Raw genomic sequence first — 25,285 nt, 5'->3', positions numbered from 1 at the left:
GTAAAGCGATCTCTTTCCTTTCTTCTCAGACAGCGCTATCGTAAATCTCCTCCCGTCAATTAACATGTGGATCCATCCTTTACATTGCTGCCATGTGGTCGTAGTTGGATGTCGCTGAAAACTGAGATTATTTGTTTTGAGGGTGTGTCCATCTCCCTTTTAAGCAGCTTTTCTCTGGTGGTTTTCACATGCGCATTGTGGATAAACCGCAGGTCCGACAGTAGAGTGGAGGACAGAGCTTTGCGATATATGGTCAAAAACTGTCCCATCTTATCACACCTGAGCACCACTGAACCTGGATTGAATGGGTGTGGAGACATCTTCAAGTGGTAGCAGTCAAGCTTGTGCTGACAAGTTGCAATTGTATTGTAAAAAAAAACAACAAAAAAATGAACAGGGCTTTAACACCAAGTAAATTAAGGGCAGTATGTACCGATACTTTTAACCTATAATGGATCTTATTTTGGGCAGAGCAATGTGATTTGTGAGCTGAATCATCTTGCATTTGCCAAATTCTGAACACATTTTAATGACCACCAAAAGACAGTGGTGTGATTACATTGTACAATAATTTTTTGGAGACCTGGAATGTAAATGTGCTTCTCTTTAAAGGACTTGTCAGCATCTGTTGTTTAAAACGGTTAAAGGTTTAGGGGTGGCTGTAGCTCAGGTGGTAGAGCAGGTCAGCTACTAACTGGAAGTTTTGATCCCAGTCTGTTACAGTCTGCATTCCAGATATCCTTTGGAAGAATACTAACCCGATGTTGCTCTCCAATGCCTCCAGTGTGAATGTGTATGAATGTTAGATAGGGAGCACTTAACAGTTTAGAAAAATGTGTGAATGGGTGTGATTGGGTGAAAGAATTAGTTGTATAAAGCGCTTTGAATGCTCAGAGTAGAAAAGCGCTATATAAGAACCTTCCATTTACCATTTAAAAGTGCTATAGGTTATAATGTATGGAGCGCCAGGACTGCCATAATGAATTAATTAAATACACCATTAAATAATTAATTAAATGTGGCAATAATTAATTAAAATTGGAATTAATTAATTAAATAAATAGTTATGACAAATGTAATTAATTAATTATTGACACATGTAATTAATTATTTAATGATATATTTATTTATTTCATTTTGGCAGTCCTGGCGCCTGGCTCTCATCATGAAATAATATTATCTGTCAGCCTCACCCATCAAACTCAGGGGGCGGGGTTAACGCTGCCCATGCAGCTTCTCTAACATTTGATTGGTTGCCATGCAAAGTAAGTCAAAACAGGTCGATCCTAGATAATCGATTGCTAGTGTAGACTTGGGGCAGCCAGGTATCCCAGAATGCAGATCAAATCACAGGCAGCAATGGTGGTGGTGTAGTTTTAAAATACCCCGTTTTTCTGTCACCACCTACACTTTTAACAGTGTTTTAGCCACGAATGTCGCGCCGTATGTCTGGTCAGGTTGTCAACATAGAACATGTTTGCAAAAGTGCTCACATGTTTTCAGAGATTTCACTAGCTCTGCTAACAATTAGCATGCAGAGTGCACCCAGGGGGTTACGTTAACCGGTTTGTTTACATATTCCACTCTCCGTGTTCCACATGTTGCATTCGCAGATTCTCATTTTCACCGAACAATCGTCTCTTTCCGCCTGGTCTTGTGTCTCTGTGCTTCTGTAACATAAAGAACGAGCTGACATTTTTCTCACGAAACCAGCGATCAGCTCAACAGACCCTCAGTTTACCTGCATGCATCCTCCTCCTCATCTGTCAGCTGTTTAACACCTGCTGCTAATTCAAGAAACACGCCTACGTTACCTGGTGATAGTCACAGTTTAACTGGGCAGCCGGTACTCGATATAAAGCAATGTCAGCGCATTTTTCTGCACAAGATAAGTAAATATAGTGTTTTCCCCGAGCGCAGAGCTGCTGGAGCTTGTTTCCTCACAGAGCACTTTATAGGCGAACCAGCTTCATCAGCGGCTGATGTCCAATCACCGGCACACAGCTTTGAAACCTCAGCTGAGTTTTAGCTCTCAGTGGTTAAACGCTGGACTTCATTCACTCAGGTTCTGTCTGTCGGGTCACGTTTACTTCGCTGTTTTATTTACAACTGAGCAAATCGGTTTGGCTGAGGTTAAAGTTACGTTTCATAACTGCATAGTTTCACAGACGTTTAATGGTTCACTGGCACATGTGTTAGACTGAACTATCATCTAAATATTATCTGTTTTTTAATAGTTATTCAACTGTATTCTAAGCACCAGCTGTCTGTTAGAATGTGATTTTTTTTCTCTCTCTGTTGGCAGAGGTATAAAAATGCGCAGGAAAATCTGACGTGCATGGCAAACTTCACCGACGATATTTAGGGAGGAATAAACACACATCAAACATAAATGAACCATTTGCCTGTCTCCATAATTGAGAGCATTTTCTCTTCTTATGTCAACTCTCTCTCTCTCTCTCTCTTTTTTTTTTTTTTGCTTTTTCGGTCATGTTATGTTTACCTGTCAAAGGCTTGTTACAAACTATGAAACACATCGTGCAGACTTCTGGATGTTAGAAGAAAACTAATACTGCTCATGAAGGAGACTAAAGGCAGGAAGGTGTCCTTTAAAACCAAACATGTTAATAGGACCTCCCTATTTATATCATAGTTTATGATATAGCACATGTATTTCAGTAATAGCCTGCTGATTTCAGGTGAACAGTCGCACAGCTCACGTAGGCGTTATCTGTGATACTCCTTAACTATAATTTATCCAAGTTAACTTCAGTTAACCATTCAGACGGTTCTTTTGCAATGAAAAACATAAACACCCATGCTGCCGGTAGGTTTCCTCAGTGCCAGCTGTTAACATTATAGCTGCTTATGCAGTAACCATGGTAACCACGGACTCTGAGCGGCTGGATCGACGGAGGTCAGACAACAATTTTACATGTATGATCTTAAAACAGGACACAGCCACTATACGTGCTGGCCTCATATCAAATGTGAAGGCAGACTGAGTCTATGTTTGACGTTTGTTTATATCTAATCTTCCTCTCAAACATTTAAACAGCAGCGAGTCTGCAGCTGAGGGAATACAAACTCAAATTGTCGGAACAGGTTTGCTCGTTTCTTGGATTCATTTGGTGATTTATTAAATGTATAACTGTTATTCTAATCTGCTGCTGAGTCTCTTACACTTTTCTTTATGCTGTATATTTTCACGTCTCTGGAATAGTTGGAAGTTAGATAGTCAGCTGGGAAACTTTGTGTTAACTCATGGAGCTGAGGATATCGTGGATATCGTGGATATGCTGACCTCGCTGCGTGGTGTACAGAGCGAGGTCAGCATGATTAATATGCACAATAAAAATATTAGCCGAACATCATGAAGTCTGTATGTGTTTCATAGTGTCGAACAACCTTTGTACAGTTAAAGCCAGCAGTTACTACATGACGGAAACACCAACGTTATCTCTTTTATGCGTTTATACACAGGTCACGCTGATTACTGAACAAAAACCCAAAGATCAGATGTTAAACAGATTTATTTGCTCTCTCTCCTCCTTAAACATGTTTTTAATGTTAGTTATAATTCAGAATTGGCGACTGAAACACGTAGGACACATAAGAACATCAGGAAATAAAACGCCGATAAATATAACCTCAGTAAAAGAAGTCAGCGGGGGTTACTACAGCTGTGTACCGGGGCCTGCGCTTTGTCGGTGGGATTGCTTGCGAGGCGAGCGGGTCTATCCCACGCTTTGCCGTGAGACTGGGCAGACATCTCCGAAATCATCGAAGCACTTTTGCAAAGAGGCTGTATCTTGACAAACCGACCAGACACATGAAGATTAAACCACTACATTCTCGGCTAAAAAAATATTAAAATGGTATTTGGTGACACACAAACAGACTGAACAGGGTGATCCGAAGGGCCAGCTCTGTTCTAGGATGCCCTCTGGACCCAGTGGAGGTGGTGAGTGACAGGAGAACGGCGGCTAAGCTGTCATCCCTGATGGACAACATCTCCCACCCCATGCAGCAGACTGTGACAGCACTGAGCAGCTCCTTCAGTGGGAGACTGCGGCACCCATGGTGTGGGACGGAGAGATTTCGCAGGTCTTTCCTCCCCACTGCTGTCAGACTCCATAATAAAGACTTTAACTGATCAAGCACACACATCCATACATATGCAATAATACTAAGTGCAATAATCCTTTCTGTCATCGTTGTATTTTTACTCAGTTGTATATAGTATTTGTATTTGTATTCTATTTTTATCTTATTGTATATTTATTTTATTTTATTCTACTGTATATAGTATTTTATTTTATTCTATTCTGTACAGTTGTGTACTGTATTTATTCTTATTGTATTCTAATTTTTGCCTCATAACTTTTGCACTGTCCACTTCCTGCTGTGACAAAACAAATTTCCCACGTGTGGGACTAATAAAGGTTATCTTATCTTATCTTATCTTATGTGCTACGTGACCGCTAGCGACACAGCTATGTTAGCTTAATATAAACAAGCTAACCTTTTTTCCACTCGATAAAAGTTAACGTGAGTGTTCTCGGTGGTCAGGAACAAATGTAATCGCATGGCAGGATGCTGTAAAAGGACCAAACTTCAGCCAGGAGAACAACTGAGATAATCCATCCACAATACGAGGTTAGTCATTCATATACTGCTGCATGGGCTGGGCTGTAGCTACATCCTAAGGTTTTAACCTTCCTGCCTTCTTGGGACCTTTTTGTGCCACTGCTATGTGTTAAATGGCTGCCATTTCCACTGTGTTCAGTGGAATATAACCAAACTTACCACAGGATAGTTTTTACCTGTCAATGTTAATATTCCAGTGTGAATTCCTTAAATCAGCCTAAAATGGCTGAGCAGCAGAAATCCCCACACCCATCACCCTGGGGACCATTTTCTGCCCATTGACTTCCATTATAAACGCTATTTTTCAACCCCAAATTATCATCATATGATTTTATTTTTTCTTCTTTTCTTGGATGTCAATGAAGACTCAGGGCCTTGAAGTTTTAATTTTTAAATTGCAAAAAAAAATGCAAAAAAAATAATGGCAGGTCAAAATGTATGTTGGTGCCAATCTTTGGTCCATCTAAAGGCCTACTTATAATGACAATCACATATTACTTCAACTGGTTTTTTGTGGAAATATTTAGTTTCGTTTTTTGGTTTTTGGGGCTTATAACACAGGGCGCTCATGTAATAACACTGGGATTTGAAGGGTTAAAACAACGAAAATATAATTAAAACTTTACATGAATATTTCAGGGAGAAGTAGTTTTACAAGGTTGGCTAATTTAAAGTGGAATAAAATATGGATATATGGTCTTTTTATGGCGTGGCTGAGAATGGTCCCTAGGGTGATGGGTGTGAGTTTTTTAAAGGATGGCAGGAGGGTTAAAAACTGAGCTTAAATAAATGATTAGCGGTAATAAAAGACGAGGGAGGTCAACAGTGATCACTGACTGTTTTAGGAGCTTTTTGAGATCAAATAGAAGAAAATGCATAACATTAAACATGTTAACAACACAAAAGCCATATTAAACGCAGACTACTTTAGACCCGGAAGTAGGATTCGTCGCGTCATCACTGAACAACCGGATGGTTTTGACTCGATCAGCGTTAACCCCGCCCCCTGAGTTTGATGGGTGAGGCTGACAGACAAAATTATTTCATGATGAGAGCCAGGCGCCAGGACTGCCAAAATGAAATAAATAAATATATCATTAAATAATTGTGTCAATAATTAATTAAATGTGTCAATAATTAATTAAAATGTGAAACACATAAATAATTAATTAAATGTGTCAATAATTAATTAATTAAATGTGTCAATAATTAATTAAAATGTGAAATACATAAATAATTAATTAAATGTGTCAATAATTAATTAATTAAATGTGTCAATAATTAATTAGAATGTGAAATACATAAATAATTAATTAAATGTGGCAATAATTAATTAATTAAATGTGTCATAACTATTTATTTAATTAATTAATTCCAATTTTAATTAATTATTGCCACATTTAATTAATTCATTATGGCAGTCCTGGCACTCCATAATAATGAATCAACGTGACAGTCAACAGAAAAAGGTTCAGAAAATTTTCAATGTGCAAATTTGAGGTGTATTTTTTAAATGAAAATTATAATAAAATGTATTTAACACAGTTCAATTGGATACATACTAGAATTTGAGAACAGAAACAAAGTATCAATACAATTGCGTTAGTGTCAGTTAGATACTGATAATAGTGTTGGTATTGATGCTATCGATATTTGGCCAATATCATGCAAAGAAGATGTAGCTTGAAAAAGTTGTCAATAACTTCTTTAGTTATCAGCACGACAAACATTGACAATGATGGAGAGAGGACGTCAGCTGTGAATATGCCCGGTCTAATAAAACAGGCAAGTTGAAGAGGTGCAGGCTCAGGAGCACTTTAGGATTAACATCTAAGAGGATATCTGAACGTAAGAAGTTAAATTAATTGTTTTGCCAAACTCCACATTTGTTCTTATTAATATTTTTATAACATGTCACCGTGAGGACCAAGCAGCCAAGGCACAGAAGGTACAGGAAAAAATGTCTTCAAAATTGGTTTTCTTTATTTTAACCCTTAAAAAAGTTCAAAAGGCAAAATTCAAAAACATAATTAGCGGGCCCATAAAAGAGGTCAACTAAATATAACTCTACGAAAAGTAACTTCCAGAAACTTAAACAAACAAAGTGGACACAACTTAACTCACAAACTAAACTAATTACAAAGACACAGGAGGGTAGGTTTATAGTGGTTTGGCCAAACCATTTACACACAAAAGGGGGAAACAAAAACACACACTAATACTAAGCACAGAACAACATAAGTAAACCTAAAAAAAACCCGGTTTCTGATAGAACATGGTCGGTCCTGCTGAGCAGGCGTTTTGTTCTCATCCTCAGCCACGCCTTTTGCCCTAGACAGGAAACAGCCACCGCCCCAAACCAGGTAACTCAGAGAAAGAGAAACATAATTAATAATACAGAAAACATTTTTAGAAAAACCACACAATGCTATTATGTGTGCGCCTCATAATATCAATGTTAGGTTTAAATAAAATGATTAATGAATTATATTAATGAAATAACTGCAAACAAAACTAATAAAGTGAACAAATGGACTTGATGATTTAGCTGATTTAAAAAAGGTTTCATATATTTTAATGTTCTTTGAAAATCAAGATGTAGGCCTGTGTTTCTGAGCTGATGAACAACAATTTTTCAATAGATATATGGTCCTCACAGGACAGCCACTAAATTTTATGTGCAATTAAATTGAAAATTTTATGTGTGGTGAGGTGTAGTAATATTATTGTAGCATTCTTCATGCAGGAAGGAGTGCAGAAAAGTAAAGACGTCCACGTAGAGTACAGACAGACAGCAAAAATGGCTTGTTTTAAAAATGTTATCTTGTTAAACAGGGAAATGGAGTGTATGTTAGTGTGCATATTGTCATCTCTGCTTGCCTTTCTGTAAAAGACCGCATAACACCACTTCTTATCTTCTCTTCTCTCTCTTCTCTTCTCTTGTTTAAGTGTCAAATATTGACTCATTTTAGAAAAACTGTTACACCCCATGTGTCACGGCCCAGCGGCACGAGGGAACAAAGATGGACACAGGTGCAGAAACCAACCCGGAAGCGAGACGGTAGGGAACAAATGATTTATTTCCGCCCACAGGCAAACAAAAGCAAAAGCAAAGCGGCGCCACCACACTCATGGCGCGTAGGATTATCTACGATAATGAGGGCGAATGAGGGCGACCTAGACACCTCTAGGAGACGGCTGAACAGCAGAGGCAGCGGGGAGGTAGAAACAGGACTAGGCAGGGGCCGGGGCACTGGAATAAGAGGAGATCACGGTCAGTGGGATCCAGCAGACAATCAACGATCCTCCACAGTTGAATTGAGTTGCCTTACTTGGTTTCAGGTGGAGGTGACAGGTGGGGCGGAAGCCCGGAAGCGGTCGAAGCGTGGGGAGGCAGGCAAGTGAGTGGTGGGCCAGCAGGCCACGTCGTGTTAGCAGCAGGCGGCCCAGGTCCAGGAAGGCGGGAGTGAGGGAGACAAGATCTCCACTCCAGGTGCTACCTCTGAGGACAAGAAAAACAAGTAAGACATCACACAGCGTCTGACAGAGTTATGGTGCTCCACTCGACTGACATGGGGATAGCAGATACTCAGGCGATGAATGGTTGAGAGCGCAGGTCTGATATACTGCTGGCATGATTGCTCACAGGTGGTCAGCCAGGGAGGAGCAACCGAACTCCGCCCAAAGGAGGAGGGGCCGCTGTCGGAGACCTGCAGGTGCCCACCCAGACCATGACACCATGTACTGCAGTACCTTGCTTTGATCTTGAATTCTCACCTTGTTTTTCTTTTTGTCAATTAATCCTGTTTTTTTCCCCACATCTACTGACAGTATAGTGCCTCACTTACTTTTGCTCTCCACACAGAATTGCAGGAAAGAGCACCAAAGTAAGTGATATGTAAGTATTCCACTGCTTCCATTTAATAGAGTAAAGCTGCTCCCATTTCAAACCAGGAAATGTTTGTCCACATTAGAAGAAGAAGAAGAAGAAGGAGGAAAAAGAAAATGTGTTTGTTCCAGTCAAACAGGATGCCAACATGAGAAGTAGTTCATCTGTAATGATGATGATGATGATGATGATGATGTAATAGTAGAACCCAAGATATTTAATGGTAATGTTAAACAGCTTTACATAACCTTTCCAGACTATACAACATCCAAACACAACAGATTAGCCTTCTGTATTTTGATTAAATGTCATATTTATTGCTGACCTGCTATATAAAACGTACTTTTTTCAAAGTTTTGAATTTGACATCTCATTCACCAAATATTTCTTTGACATGGTGAAAATCAGTTTAAGTCAAACAGTCTGTAAATAAGTCACACCCATGCGACAATGTTTTACTGTGAATAAGTCTCATTCATTTCTTTTCCTTCTTTATTTCCCTCTCACAAGGGGACCTCAGCTGTGTTGTAAGTTATTTGGCTGCTGCCTTTCTTCTTTTCTCCCTGAAGAGAAAAAAATAGAAAAATCCAATTCAGATCTGAGCGTGTTGAATATACAGTAATACTATGGTTGTCTTGCAGAGACTGTGGTGTGCTGAAGGAAAACGCTTTATACTGTAATACAGTACTCTCAGCACTTGATTATGTTCCACGTTTGTTTTCTTTTACTTCATCTTTTATTTCAACCATGCAGCTCAGATTGTCTTGTTATTGGCTTGTACCAAACATGTGTTAACAACAAATATGTATTGATAATTAACTCTGGGTTATTATAATAGTGCATTTTCAAAAGCCACAGTGATGCTCTTGAGTAGTACCACCATCCCATCATAAAAACAACACAAATGAGCAGAAGGCACAGTAAGCTTACAGGAGATGTAATTTAGTTTAAAGAAATTTATTGAATAATTTTTAAATTAAATTATGTCACCTGATGCCACTTACTAATTAAAATTCAATATAGATGAAGTATTTGTCTTTATACATGTAATACAGAAATTAAAAAACAAAATAAATTCAGTATGTTATTTGGTGATGTTTTTTGTTATATTAATTCTTGTGTGCTGTCTTACATTTGTGTTTGAACATCCAAATACTTTGATGACACCAGCTGAAATTATGAAGGTGTGGGTCACTCATATACAGCAATGTTTCACATTATGTTGCACTCCCTAACCCTCAGCCAATATTTATATTAAGTGTTTACAGTGTTGTCACCCCTTATGTCACTGTAAGAATAAAGTAGCAGAGTTGTATTGTTCTGTAACAGAAGTTGTTTGTAATGCTTTTAGTTTGAAATTACTCTGACACGCACACCCAAAATCAGGGAAGTGTGCTAGTACTGAACATATGTGCGTGCGTGTGTGTGTGTGTATGCATGCATGAATGCAAGACAGTTATTCTTACTGTGTCTATTATTTAGAGAGTTAGGTTAGATCATATCACTTTTATTTATTTGTACATCTTTCTTTATGGCTTACATGGTATTCATTCTCAATCTCTGTCTCTGTCTCCTTCCTTTCACACCCTAATCAGACGTAGCTGTTGGCCACCCCTTCCTAAAGCTGTTTCTTCCTGTTAAAAATGTTGCCATGAGCTCACTCTTAGGCTGTCATCTGATTGTTGGGGTTGTTTCTATAATATTGGCAACCGTTATTGTGATTTAAGGTCATGTAAATAAAATTGAATTTACAGAATATTTCGAAACTAATAATATTTCGTATTTGTATCTATGCAAGCCACAAGGAGTTTTTCCATTGGGTTATGAAACTTTCACACGCCATGCTAGATTAGTAACGTTTGTCTGCTGAAATATAAACATAGGTAATGGTAATTAAATTTTTAATAAACATTAAAAGACGTGCAGAGTTTAAAAAAAAACCTATAATGAAATTAATATTTTACGTACATCCTCAACTTTCATAACACATCTATCTCCACATGACAATTATGATCCAATGCTATCCAAGAATGTGTTCATAGTTTTAGTATCTAATAGAATTGTCATTTATAATAGATAATTAACACTTCACCTAAACTAACTCAGTCAGTGCCTTGTGTCTCAGATATTTCTCCAAGCAGTAGATAGCAATGGGATCTCTGTCTGTATCAAACTTATTGGCAAAAAGGTGATGCTGTTCAATCAACCACTGCAGGTCTCCAGCACCATACACACATATTGATCTGACATGATGGCCTTTACATTCTGGGTATACTGCTTGCAGAGAATCCTCTGACCCCTCGTGCCACTGCCACTTCACGATCCGTGCAATTGCATTAATGTCTGTCATGTCAAATTTACGGTTGGGCCATGTTGAACCAGGAACACCAGGCATTCGTTGTATTGTTGCCCACAGAAACTCATCAGGACTGTAGGTGTCTTTGGCCCACTCAATGAGGGCCTGTATTCGCTTGTCTTCCAACACACTGCGAATGTAACCTCGGTTGACCACAATGTAGGCATTTCCTGATAGTATAGGGAGATTGAAGGGAGCTGGATCCTTTGTTTTTCCTATTGGCTGGGACAATTGAAAAGTTAACATGATGGGGAGTCAGTCTGAGTTGAAGGTTTTTAGAATAGCAAAGAGAATTGATAATAGCTACATCATACATTATAAAAAATATCCAAAAGAAGTACCTGGATTTGTCCATCAACTACTTGGTAAACATTCATCACCCTCTTCTTCTTTCCTTGAGGCATTTCTTCAGACTCCAAACTGTTACCTCCTTTCAGTGAACGCAAAGCTTGCACAATTTCCAAGTTAGTTTTTAGAGGGAAATCCTGACCACAGAGGTTGATGAAGTATTTCCATGTTGTACTGGTGTTATAGAGATCAGCCATGCAGTTAAGATCAGCCTGTACACGTGTCCATCCAGCGTAGACCACATCCACAGTCTTGCTGACCATGAACACATTTGGGAAACAGGAAGTAATGGCATTGATGGCAATAAAGACTGAGGCCGGTGCTTTTTTGTCCACATGGACACAATAAATATTTTGAGGTGTGTAGATAGCTCGCAGTAGTCGCTCAAAGTTCTGCACCTAAAGATAAAACACTTTAGTTCTCTTTGAGAAATGTTTTTGCCTGGTTGGTTTATTGAACGCTTTAACGGTTATTTAATGAATGATCAAAACTAAAGCAGAAATGTGACATATCCATTATAATATGAAATTATAAAACACCAAGATCACCAGTGTGACAAATAAACAGTTTAATCCGATTGGGTGAATCTGTTATTCAAGTTGCATATACAGTATATATATATATGTATATGTAATCTAATAAAGATGTTAAGCATTATGAATTTTATCAATTCCCAATTTGACCACTGCAAAATTAGAGAAAAAACATACCTTGTGATGTACAACCATTGAGTAAGCTAGCGGAAACTCCTCTTCTTCCTTGCTTAATGGGAATGTTATGTATTTCCTGCTTGTTTGGAATTTCCTGTAAATTCACAGTTTTTAAGAAGTAATGTTGTTTTGGAAGGCCATGTATTTAAATCATGACTAAGAGTTAAAGAGTTACAGAAAGCTCCCATTTAGAGCAACAAACCTGCAGTTTTGGGTTGCATTAATATAATACTCATCAGAGATCTGAATAATCTTCTGGAAGTCTTTGGTGATGGTCAGTAATTTTGCTTTCAGCAATGCCTCCTTCTCTCCCTGCAGGATCGCTGAGCAGTTGCAAACTTTCTCTAGGCTCTCATCAATATTGGTGTACTCTTGCCATTGATACCTGAGAATGTAGGCAGTACGTCTACCTCTTTTCAGTGGAATAAGTAGTGAAAGCATCCATAGTGATCCCAGTACAGCGATGAACTGTAATAATTGTAGCCGCCAGCCTCGTTTTAGGAACCACATTATTTACAATAAGAGGAGAATCTGAAATACAACAATATTAAAGTGTGTGAGAGCTGCAAAAAATGTCAGACAGACATCTATGAAATCATAAAATAAATATAATGATTAATGTTTGCTAATATGTTGATATGTTGATAAGAATTTATGATAAGGGGCAGATCAGTCCATCCATTATGACAACCTGGAACGAAGAGATGAAATTAAGATAGATAGCATCCAAATGAAATACACTTCAACTTACAACAATAAAAAAAATGTATTTTAGCTTTTTAAAAGTTGTTTGTGTTTTGTGTGGGAGCAAAATATGAGCTCTAAGATATTTTTCCTTATTTTATTTATTTATTTATTTATTTTTTGCCTGTCCCGTTTGGCTCTTTTGCCATCAGAATTATTGTCTAAAGGCAAAGAAAGATGCCCAATGGATTTACTTTACCAAATTGACCATCCCAGCCTTGCCATAATGGTCCATTTGATTCACCTTTTATTGTTTATTTTATTTTCACTTGCTGAATACGGGACAGACTTGACTGGAGGAAAGAAGGGGAGAAAGAAAGAGGGAAAGAGAAACAGCTGAGAAGAGGGACAGGGGAGAAGGGCAAAAAACAAAAACAAACAGAACGGGCAGAAAAAAAAAGAAAAAGAAAATGCATCTATCGATCACCTGGATCACCTGTTGAGAAAGAAAAAAGAAAACAAGCAGAAGAGAACAAGAGTAATAGAATAAACAACATCACAATGATATATGGGAATATGACAGTAAATACTAAATATTAAACATTATTGTGCAGCACATAAGATCAACAGAAAACACTGTGTGGTTTGAGGTAGGAGCCAAAAAGGGTGTAGTTTGTGGGTGTGATCACCTGTGTGTACACCTGTGAGCATGGACGCGCTTGTTTTTTTTAAAAGGTTCCTTCATGTAATGATCTGCTAGAGGGTGTGGGGGGGCCACAGCCCCGTCCTCCAGGGCATGAAGCAGGTATGGAGGAGATCAAAACTCCAGACATCCAGAGGCCCCCAGAACACAAGAGACCAAGGAAGACCAACAGAGGGGCAGCCGCACCACTGTCCCAGAAAGAGCTGAGGAGAGTCCCAGATGAGGGCTCACTCAGCAGCCGCGGAGCAGAAGCCAGGGGGGGTTGCAGTGACGCGCCCGTGAGCTCCGCCGGCAGCCAGCAGCGCCTGAGTGACCGAGCCCCAGGCCGAGAGGCCGGGGGTACCCCACCTCCGAAGTGGCCCGAGCGAGCCCCAGGCTCCAGGCCCCGATAAGCGGCCACCAAGGAGTGAGCCGGTGTGTACCTGGATGCCCATCCCCAGACACAAAGAACCACCAACGCACCGATGTCTGAGGGAGTCCGCCACTGGCAGGGGAAGTGGTGGTGGGTGGAGATAGACCTCCAAACCTTGGAGGGCCTGAGATGTCCCCAGAGAGGTGGCGCCTGACACCCAACCTGACATATAGACACAGACATACAGGCACACACAGACACAAACATCCATTCCCACCCTCATGCTCTCATATGCACTTACTCCACACTCAACCAACGTGGAGACAGACATGAAGAGACGCTGTACACACGATCACACTCCCCAAGCGTACTCTACGAACCGGGTCTAGGTACCCTTGCCCCTGGAGGGGGGAACTGCACCCAGACCCAGGTGGTGTTACCCTTTTCCCTGCGGTGGGGAGAGGCAGACCGCCCCGACTCCGCAGCAGCAGGGAGGCCCCACACTCCAGACCGCAGTCGGACGGCCAACTCCTCCTCCTAGCCTCCCCGCTCCAGCAGGCCGCAGAGAATGGGGGTGGGAGAAGACTCCAAACCTCCCTCCACCCGCTCATTGTAGTGTTGATGCATGTGTGTTCTAAGGTGCATTTAAAACCCAGGAGGGCATGGAGCTACCTGCCAGAGAGCAGCAGGTAAGCGCATAGTCCCTCCTGCTAGCCCTCAATGTCTACGTGTATTTAAAATTGAGGGGTGGGCAACAACGCCAGGGGTGAGGTGTACACCCTGATGGTCTTTTGGAGTCCGTGTAGCGTGCCCACCCCCAAGATCATGTATGTATGTGTAACGAGAGTGAGTAATGTGAATGTCTAAGTTGTGGGATAAAATTGAGGTAGAGGCAGCCAGAAGGGGACAGGGGGGGGGGGGGGGGGGGGGTAGCCTCCTCTGCACCCTGGTGACACACCCCTACTCCAAGGCCCTGCATGTGTGGGTGGTTGTGGTGGAGCGGGAAGAGGGAGGCAGCTGGAGATGGGGAGGGAAGGAAGGGAGGGGCAAGTGACCCCTCCCTGGGGCCAGCTCCCCCGCTGACCCCAGTAGGCACCCCCATACTCCGCGACCCGCCAGGGAAAGGGGCCCAGGCCCATCCAGACCAGGGCCCAGTGCAGCAGCGCCTCCCGGCCCCACAGAACCCGGGACAGTCCACCCAACCCCACCACAGAGAAAACTGCACCCACCCCACCATCCACTCATCTTCCACACTACATAGGACAATAGACACCCAGGCTGAGATCTTCCTCCACCTCTCCTGTATCTCCCCTTCCTGCAGAGAGAGTTCCTGAGAAGAGGAAAGCTCCTGCAAGATGTGACAATCTCCCCCACCAGTTGAAGAGCCCCCCAGGTGGCTCGACGCACCGGCGGCACCCTGCGCCAGGGCTGGGCCCCCATGCACCCACCCGCCCACAACCCCGGCAACACACCAACCAGGACCCAAGCCCCCGAGGCCTTGCCAGGGCCCCAGCCCAGAGACGGAGCGCCCCCAGAACCTCACGCCCATCCCGGACCCACCCAGGGGCAGCCAGGCTACCAGGTCAGTAACCCACGTCCGTCAGCACAGACCCTCCCCTAGCCCCGCTGCACGCAGCCACGAGGAAACAGTCACCTGAGAGCCAACAGAGCCCCTAACCGGACATGACCGCTACCCCGGGTTGAGCCCCCCAAGGAAGATGCCTCCGGGGAACCCCCCGACGCCCTAGGCCTGTCCCTACCCCCACACCAATCACAACAGTGAAGGCGGGACCAAACTAAGACCCCTCCACCCCCACTAGGTGATGGAGCTGATCAAAGGAGCCCAGAGCAATTGATCTGATGTGGTGGCAGAGGCTGTATCAAGACTAATGTAATCTAATAGATAATTTCTATATTGGTTAGAATTAAGATTATTTTTATGTTTCCAGTTCATGAGGACTGTTTTCTTGGCTATGCATAGGGCAGTGAAAACCATATGGGCGATATTCTTTTCTGAAGTGACATTATCTAAGCTGCCCAACAAACACACTAAGGGGGAAGTTGGAATGTTACATTTCAGACACTTTGATAAGTCTTCACATATTTCGCGCCAAAACTTCTGAACTGGTGGACAGAACCAAAGAGCGTGGATATAATTGTCCGGTAAATTGGTTTGGCAGTGTGAGCAGTTGTTGGTAGACGTAAAGCCCATCTTGAACATCCGATGACCTGTATAGTGCACTCTATGTAATATTTTGTATTGAATTAATTGAAGACTGGGATTTCTAATTAGATGAAAGGTTTTTAAGCAAATCTGAGACCAGAAGTTTAGGTCTAAGTTAACTGATAAATCCGCTTCCCATTTTGCAATAGGAAGTGATATTGATTCATCTGTTTTAGAAAGCATTCTGTATATTTTGGATAGTAATTTGGGGGTTTTAAGAGTAAGAAATTGAACCACACTTGGTGGTTGAGCTCTAATATGAGCTCTAAGATGTTTTTCCTACAGAAAGTCAGTGAGCAGCTTTCTTTCCCTTTTTCGAGCATTTGTGAAGTATTAAATAGAACTGTATGTTTTATTTTCACCTAACATATCCTTTTTGAATTTCGTAACACAAAATAGCAAAAATGCTAAACTTTGTTCTGCAACTACATTCTATTCACTATTTTACTAACATTTCTGCAACCAGAAATGACTCAGAGGAAAAAGATATGCCACGTATTCTATTTCAGATAAACATTTTGGTTTTTTAAATATTTTCTACTATTTGTAGATAAAAGTGTTCATCATTTCTTCTTTCTTTTCTCTTCTTTCTTCTTCTAGTATAGGCCTGTAAAACTAAGCTTTTCCCCCATTCGCTTCTTTTTATATGCTTCCCTCGGGGTCAGTTTCTGAAAGGCATAATATCTGCTTTCATTGCTGTGCAGATGACTACTGATATATTTACCTATGCAAATCAACACCTATGCTTCTATTCAGGCACTGGTGAACTTTCTTAGAGATATACAATCATAATTAGACGTAAACTGGCTAAATCTGAACTAATCAGCCATCAGCAGCAGCTCTCCTCTTGACAGGAAAGAAATGGTGTGATTACATTAGAAAATGTTTTTACTTGTTTTAAAGAGTATCAAAAACTCTGGACTCCTGTCAGAGCACTTACCGTAGGTTTGCAAAGCAGAAGATTTAGTTAATGTTATGTATAGTTTATTTTTGTACATCCTGTACAGCACTTCGTTTAACTAAGGCTGTTTAAAGTTGTTTAAAATGTCCTTGACTTGACTTAAATGTAAATTCTTCTTTTAGTTTATTTTCAAAACTAAATCTGTGAGCTGATATTCAACATTTCCATTTTAAAAGTTTGATAAAAGTGTATTTAATTTAATCTGGAGCAATACTGAAAAATCTTGGATTTAGAACAACAACTAACATTAAACTTTAAATTCAATAGTTTTAGGCAACATACAAAAGGAAAAGGAAAATGGGGAATACTTCCTACCTGGGATTTTTCTTGTCACAGACAATCCTTTTTATGTTATATTTATAGTTTGCTCTAGCACTCCTTCTAAGTTTTCCCATGTGTCAAGCGTGCCTGGCACCTTTTTGTTCTTCAGGTCTAAAAGGAGCCTACAGGTGAGACACCTGCCAACTGAAGACTTCCTGTCAGCCTTTTTCAGAGTAAAAATGTTTTAAACAGACAAACCTTTTCCACACTTCAGGTTCTGTAGCCATCAAAAAAGTGTGTTAAATAACCACATACTGAGGAGGTCTTATAGCAAGGGTTAGTGTTAGGTGTTTGCTTATAGCAAACAGAAATATTTTTTCTATAGAATGGGCAACTGCCCATTATTGTATTATTGCCATGCAGACTTGACTCCAAGAGTGAAACTTATCTAGCATGCAGGAATAAGTATACAACTATTAATTGAAATAACATGCTTTTATTCTGAAAAGATACGCTTTAGCGCCAGAGGGTTCCTCTCGCCACCATAAAGAAATGCCACTGTCATCGCACAGTAAATACATCTGAAAACAGGACAAAAGGATTGTATGACTCTAACCTGTTTCTATTATAAACTTAAATATTTTATACCTTTATTTTTGATCCATCCATCAATCCATCCACTCCATTTTTAACTGCTTGGAGTCACAACTTGGAGTCACAACAGGGCGGGAGCTTATCTGTTATATAGAGAAGGAGGTAGATGAGTCCATCAAAGAGCATGTTATCTTCCTGTTAATAAAAATAGTATTCATTTGAATTTATGTAATGTACATGTAAAGCAGCGCTATACAGTAGATAAGGGGAATCTCTTAACAATGTAAAACTGGCTGAACTGGTTTTTCGCATCAGTGCATCCAAAATCAGTTACAGTTTTTACCGAATGCCTAAACACTAACTGTGATTCCTGTAGCACAATTTCTAAAACTAGTCAGACGTATAGCAAAACCACTCACTGAGTGTGCAAAACTAAAAGCACAAAAACTGCTTTGCACTCAGTTTGCAATTTTGTAACACACACTTTGCAAGACTGTAGGCACAATTCACTGCACAACACTCAATTTCCAAATTTCCAACACACTCCTAGCAAAAGTATACACATGTATGGCTATCATTAACACTAATTTGCCAACTGTCTGGCACACTTTCACATGTGAAAACTTTCTTAGATAATTCGTTCACTTTGCAATCAGCCTAAGCACTATAATACAGGTAAGCTGTGTGTGCGGAGTACAATGGAGGGAGCAAAAAGAGTGAGAAGTAGAGGAGGCCGAGGAAGAGGACGTGGAGGTGAAGAAGTAGGATGAAGAGGACGACAAGGACAAGGAGGAGCAAGAGGAAGACGAGGAGGGGGCAGAGGAAGCATGTTCACTGCAGACCACGTAACCCATATAGTCATTATGGCGATTGCAAATAATCCTATACTTGGAAATAAACACTTGTGTTTGTTTTGATGTGTTTGACTAAACACCAGTACTTGAAGTTTGGATCCCTCCATGCTTATGGATCTATGACAGAAGTATGAGCTCAAACTGACATAGCCTACCTTGTGCACAGGGAAGGCAAACGCCAGATGTGTTTTGTATTCATACCATCGGTGTGCAGTTGGCGCATTGTGTGCTTAGTAGATGATGGCTTGTGTGTACTGTTTGATACGGAAACACCATTTTTACAAAGGTGTGAAGAGTTAATCTAGCTGTGTTTGCTTTTGCAAGAGAACTAAAATGTTTGGATAATTGGGTGACAGGTTGTTTTATTTGTGTGTAGAGTTTTGCTAAATTAGCCAATAGTTACATAACATGTGCTTAAGCAATCAGAAAAAACTGTAACAACCCATCCATCCATCCATCCATCCATCCTCATCCGCTTTGTCCGGGGCCGGGTCGCGGGGGCAGCAGCCTAAGCAAAGAGGCCCAGACCTCCCTCTCGCCAGCCACCTCCTCCAGCTTATCCGGGGGAATACCAAGGCGTTCTCAGTTAACAACAACCAAACATTATGTTATGTTACCAAGTTTTCCACTTTATGTCAGCAAAGTTTACAGAGTACTACTAATATTTTCATTGCTATTGCTGGGGGGAGGGTTGTGAAATTGTAGATCCTTAATATATGTTTTTCTGTGATCTATACATTGAGTGTATTTTGCAATTTGAATGTATTTTCATATTAAAATGTTGAATCTAAATTAAAAAAAAAAAAATTACTTTGTAATAAATACCAGACATCATACTGTTTACATTTTAAATTGCAGATTATAAAACTGTTCTACAAGGGCCCTGGTTTGTTAAAGGATAGGTCCTGAGTCACCCTCTTGTGGTTTGTTTCATTCAGCAAAGAATGGTGACAAAACTCCCAGACCTCTAAAATGATTGGTTTGAATTTTAAAACAACTAAACTTGTGGCTGTTCACATATGAATATTGTCAGAGGGAAAGTACTTAAGAAATGAGACAAGTAAGAGCTGTCAATACAAACCGAAAATAACTGTAGCTAATGTTTGGTGATTTAATAAATAACGTGCTTGGGAAAGACACTGAAGAGCTGGAAGAGACAGGGGAGGATGAATGTTGGAACAGTTAGTGTTATAATATATTATTATATTATTATATAGCAATATATTACTACTATATATATTACCATATTATAACTCATTTTAATATCTATAGTGTATTTGAAAGCATGATGCTTAACATTGTCCGCCCCAGCTGTGAAACTCAGAAACCAGTCTTACTTGTTATCATCTATCGTCCACCTGGGCCTTACACAGAGTTTCTGTCTGATTTCTCAGACTTTATATCTAATTTAGTTCTGAGCTCAGATAAAATAATTATTGTGGGTGATTTTAACATCCATGTAGATGCTAAAAATGACAGCCTCAACATGGCATTTAATCTGTTATTAGACTCAATTGGTTTCTCTCAAAATGTAAAAGAACCCACCCACCACTTCAATCACACTCTAGATCTTGTTTTATCATATGGCATAGAAACTGAACATTTAACAGTGTTTCCTGAAAACCCTCTCCTGTCTGATCATTTCCTGATAACATTTACATTTACAATAATTGATTACACAGCGGTGGAGAGTAGACTTTATCAAAGTAGATGTCTTTCTGAAAGCGCTGTAACTAAGTTTAAGAATATAATCCACCCAATGTTAACATCTTCAATGCCCTGTACCAACACAGAGCAGAGCAGCTATCTGAACGCTACCCCAACAGAGGTCGATTATCTTGTTAATAATTTCACCTCCTCACTACATACGACTCTGGATACTGTAGCTCCTGTGAAAACTAAGGTCTCTAATCAGAAGTACCTGACTCCGTGGTATAATTCTCAAACACGTACCCTAAAGCAGATGACTCGTAATCTGGAGAGGAAATGGCGTGTCACAAATTTAGAGGATTATCATTTAGCCTGGAGAAATAGTTTGCTGCTTTATAAGAAAGCCCTCCGCAAAGCCAGAACATCTTACTATTCATCACTGATTGAAGAAAATAAGAACAACCCCAAGTTTTTCTTCAGCACTGTAGCCAGGCTGACAAAAAGTCAGAGCTCTTTTGAGCCAACAATCCCTTTAACGTTAACTAGTAATGACTTCATGAACTTCTTCACAAATAAAATTTTTATCATTAGAGAAAAAATTACCAATAATCATCCCACAGATGTAATATTATCTACAGCTACTCTTAGTACCATTGATGTTAAGTTAGACTCTTTTTCTCCAATTGATCTTTCTGAGTTAACTTCACTAATTACTTCCTCCAAACCATCAACGTGTCTTTTAGACCCCATTCCTACAAAACTGCTCAAAGAAGTCCTGCCATTAATTAATTCTTCGATCTTAAATATGATCAACCTATCTCTAATAATCGACTATGTACCACAGGCCTTCAAGCTGGCTGTAGTTAAACCTTTACTCAAAAAGCCATCTCTAGACCCAGCAGTCTTAGCTAATTATAGGCCAATCTCCAACCTTCCTTTCATATCAAAAATCCTTGAAAGAGTAGTTGTCAAACAGCTAACAGATCATCTGCAGAGGAATGGCTTATTTGAAGAGTTTCAGTCAGGTTTCAGAGCTCATCACAGCACAGAAACAGCTTTAGTGAAGGTTACAAATGATCTTCTTATGGCCTCTGACAGTGGACTCATCTCTGTGCTTGTCCTGCTAGACCTCAGTGCAGCGTTCGATACTGTTCACCATAATATCCTATTAGAGCGATTAGAACATGGTGTAGGTATTACAGGTACTGCACTGCAGTGGTTTGTATCATATCTATCTAATAGACTCCAATTTGTGCATGTAAATGGAGAGTCCTCTTCACACACTGAGGTTAATTATGGAGTTCCACAGGGTTCAGTGCTAGGACCAATTCTGTTTACATTATACATGCTTCCCTTAGGCAGTATCATTAGAAGACATAGCATACATTTTCACTGCTATGCTGATGACACCCAGCTCTATCTGTCCATGAAGCCAGATAACACACACCAATTAGTTAAACTGCAGGAATGTCTTAAAGACATAAAGACCTGGATGGCCGCTAACTTTCTGCTTCTTAATTCAGATAAAACTGAGGTTATTGTACTCGGCCCTGAAAATCTTAGAAATATGGTATCTAACCAGATTCTTACTCTGGATGGCATTACCTTGGCCTCCAGTAACGCTGTGAGGAACCTTGGAGTCATTTTTAACCTCTGTCTCTCTTCCACAGCATGTCTTTATCCTGTCTTCCTTCTCTCACCCCAACCGGTCGCAGCAGATGGCCGCCCCTCCCCGAGCCTGGTTCTGCCGGAGGTTTCTTCCTGTTAAAAGGGAGTTTTTCCTTCCCACTGTCGCCAAAGTGCTTGCTCATAGGGGGTCATATGATTGTACAACATAATATCACGTTATTACAATATACATAATTATCACGTTCGTACAATAAAATTATCACGTTCGTACAATATAAATATTATTTTGTACAAACATGAAATGTATCTTGTTAGAACAATAAACTTTTCACGTTATAACGTGATATACTTCTATTTTTCTTTTGCCTGGGTTGCAACTCTACGCTTCCGTAAATATTACTTTCTACACCAGGATCCTTTTCTACGTAGCTGACGGCTGGTAACTGTGCAGGGGCAAATCTAGCAAAGTTTAGCCAGAGGGGCCGATAGGGCATGAACAGGGAAAAGGGGGCACAAAGACATACTTTTCTTTCTTATTCTCATTTAAAATGTCTAGCTTTTAATAAATAATTATCCGAATCTTACACCCAAAGTTTTAATCTGATGTAAAATGTATAGAAGTCCATTACTGTATATACACTGAACAAAAATATAAATGCAACACTTTTGTTTTTGCTCCCATTCCCCATGGGATGGACGTAGAGACCTAAAATTCATTCCAGATACACAATATAACCATCCCTCCCAAACAGTGGTCACAAATCAGTCCAAATGTGTGGTAGTGGGCACATCTGCCATATTGAGATAATCCATCCCACCTCACAGGTGTGCCACATCAGGATGCTGATCTGACATCATGAGTAGTGCACAGGTGTACCTCAGACTGCCCACAACAAAAGGCCACCCTGGAATGTGCAGTTTTGTCTCACAGCAAAATGCCACAGATGCCACAAGCAATGAGGGAGCGTGCAATTGGCATGCTGACAGCAGGAATGTCAACCAGATCTGTCGCCCGTGCATTGAATGTTCATTTCTCAACCATAAGCCGTCTCCACAGGCGTTTCAGAGAATATGGCAGCACATCCAACCGGCCTCACAACCGCAGACCTCGTGTAACCACACCAGCCCAGGACCTCCACATCCAGCAGGTTCACCTCCAAGATCGTCTGAGACCAGCCACCCAGACAGCTGCTGGAACAATTGGTTTGCACAACCAAACAATTTCTGCACAAACTGTCAGAAACCGTCTCAGGGACGCTCAACTGCATGCCCGTCGTCCTCATCGGGGTCTTGACCTGACTCCAGCTCGTCGCCGTAACAGACTTGTGTGGGCAAATGCTCACATTCGATGGCGTCTGGCACGTTGGAGAGGTGTGCGCTTCACGGATGAATCATGGTTCACATTGTTCAGGGCAGATGGCAGCTGAGAATGTCCCAGTTCTTGCATGGCCAGCATACTCACCGGACACCGGATGTGCTTGACCGGCGTATACGACAGCGTGTACCAGTTCCCACGAATATCCAACAACCTCGCACAGCCATTGAAGTGGAGTGGACCAACATTCCACAGGCCACAATTGACAATCTGATAGACTCCATGCGACGATGTGTTGCACTGCATGAGGCAAATGGTGGTCACACCAGATACTGACCGGTTCTGGGTCCCCAGACCCCCAATAGCGCAAAAAACTGCACATTCCAGGGTGGCCTTTTGTTGTGGGCAGTCTGAGGTACACCTGTGCACTACTCATGATGTCAGATCAGCATCCTGATGTGGCACACCTGTGAGGTGGGATGGATTATCTCAATATGGCAGATGTGCCCACTACCACACATTTGGACTGATTTGTGACCACTGTTTGGGAGGGATGGTTATATTGTGTATCTGGAATGAATTTTAGGTCTCTACGTCCATCCCATGGGGAATGGGAGCAGTAACAAAGGTGTTGCGTTTATATTTTTGTTGAGTGTAGTAACTATTAAGTCTAATATACCCTAGTAAGCTATAGTACTGTGGCGAGCTCATAAAAGGAGGAGACAGAATTCCGTTCGGTCTTGCTCCCCCGCCCTCTTAGCCAGGGAGCACAGCCATTTATTTACATCTGCCAGGAGAACACTGCCACTAGCTAACTGCTCAGCGCGGCAACAGCACAGCACAGCACAGCAACAACAACAACAACACGCAGGGCGCCCTCTGACCCCGGAAGGACACACCGTCGCAGCGAGAGGGCGTCACCCGTCACTATGGTAACATAAACAAAACATAACTGTAAAAACAGAACCCCGAACAGCCCTGACCCGCTACAGTACTTTTTCCTTTGGGAAGGTACCATCTGTGCAGTCTGCAATTTTGTTGAAGAAAGATGTTGAATCTATTTAATTATTCTTGAAAAATAATTCATTTCTGTGCATTTTTTTTCACCCTGCATCAAATTAAAGTTGATTACGTCGATTAAGCATCATGAGGTGGGGGGTGGTTCCCTTTTTTTAAATTTTTTTTTTGCTGGGAGTTTGCAACGCTATTAGTTAGGTTGCTTACTCTTTAAAATACCAGAATAGGGAGGATGGTTTAAGTTTATTAGATTGATCAGTTTTGCTGAACTATGAAATATTTTGGGTGCAGTGTATTTTTTGCATACAGGTATAACAGAATAGCTTTAGTGTGTTTTTTATAAACTTGAGTTTGAACTTATACAAAATGCAGCAAGATATTAAAAAACAGTTTTAATGATTAAAAAACACACTATATCGGATTCATATCGGTATCGACCGATATCCAAATTTATAATATCGGTATCGGACATAAAAAAGTGGTATCGTGCCATCTCTAGTCAGTACAAAGATTTTAAAATGAATTCTAAAATGTTTCATGACTTTACTTTGAAATTACTGTGACACACACGCGCACACACACAAACAAAAGAATGTGCTAACAGAACACAGAAGATGGCTAGGCCTCCCTAAGCCTGTTTCTATTTCTTCCTGTTAAAAAGGAGTTTTTCCTTCCTGGTGTTGCCAGTGCTTGCTCATAGGGGGTTGTCTTTCTAATATTGCAACTTTTGCGGTAATGCTATGTAAATAAAACTGAATGTAATTGAACAGAATATCTTGATACTGTACATATTTTCTGTTTGTACCTATGCAAGCTACAGAGGCACATAGTTCAGAGTATTTTTGGTCACATGTACTGAGGTGAGTTTGACTTATGTTTAAGGCTGTAGTTTTTCTGGAAATTAAATAATTCACCCAGCCTTTTTTTCTACATAGACTGCAATCAACTTTCTTGCAAGTTTTCCTTGTGTTTTTTCCTTAACTATAATCACAGCCAAAACCAAAATAATTTTGAATAGCACTAATAAACTAAATGGATTAAAATATTTTCTCAGGTGGAATGCTTAAATTAGTTTTTTGGGATTTCGG

At 40.6% G+C, this 25,285-nt stretch overlaps 1 protein-coding gene across 1 annotated transcript; it reads right to left on the bottom strand.

Moving 5' to 3' along the window:
- Positions 1 to 10,631: 10,631 nt before the first annotated feature.
- On the bottom strand, positions 10,632 to 12,463 carry LOC146621322 (beta-1,3-galactosyl-O-glycosyl-glycoprotein beta-1,6-N-acetylglucosaminyltransferase-like). Its single transcript, XM_085368330.1, has 4 exons — positions 12,156 to 12,463; positions 11,954 to 12,047; positions 11,237 to 11,641; positions 10,632 to 11,117 (listed from the first exon to the last, which is right to left on the bottom strand). The coding sequence occupies exons 1-4, from the start codon at positions 12,461 to 12,463 to the stop codon at positions 10,632 to 10,634; spliced, it is 1,293 nt and encodes a 430-aa protein (XP_085224456.1).
- Between the last annotated feature and the right edge of the window lie 12,822 nt (positions 12,464 to 25,285).

This window comes from Diplotaxodon limnothrissa, linkage group LG12, assembly GCF_057381915.1.
Source record: "Diplotaxodon limnothrissa isolate DT_005_m linkage group LG12, D_limnothrissa_male_GT1.1, whole genome shotgun sequence".
NCBI classification, from domain to species: Eukaryota; Metazoa; Chordata; class Actinopteri; order Cichliformes; family Cichlidae; genus Diplotaxodon; species Diplotaxodon limnothrissa.
This window is presented reverse-complemented; position numbering and strand designations above follow the sequence as displayed.

Coding starts and splice junctions, on each gene's coding strand:
- LOC146621322 (XM_085368330.1), bottom strand. CDS start 12,463: ATGTGGTTCCTAAAACGAGGCTGGCGGCTACAATTATTACAGTTCATC. Junction 12,048..12,155: donor AATGCAACCCAAAACTGCAG/GTTTGTTGCTCT, acceptor GTGAATTTACAG/GAAATTCCAAACAAGCAGGA. Junction 11,118..11,236: donor TAGTTGATGGACAAATCCAG/GTACTTCTTTTG, acceptor CAATTGTCCCAG/CCAATAGGAAAAACAAAGGA.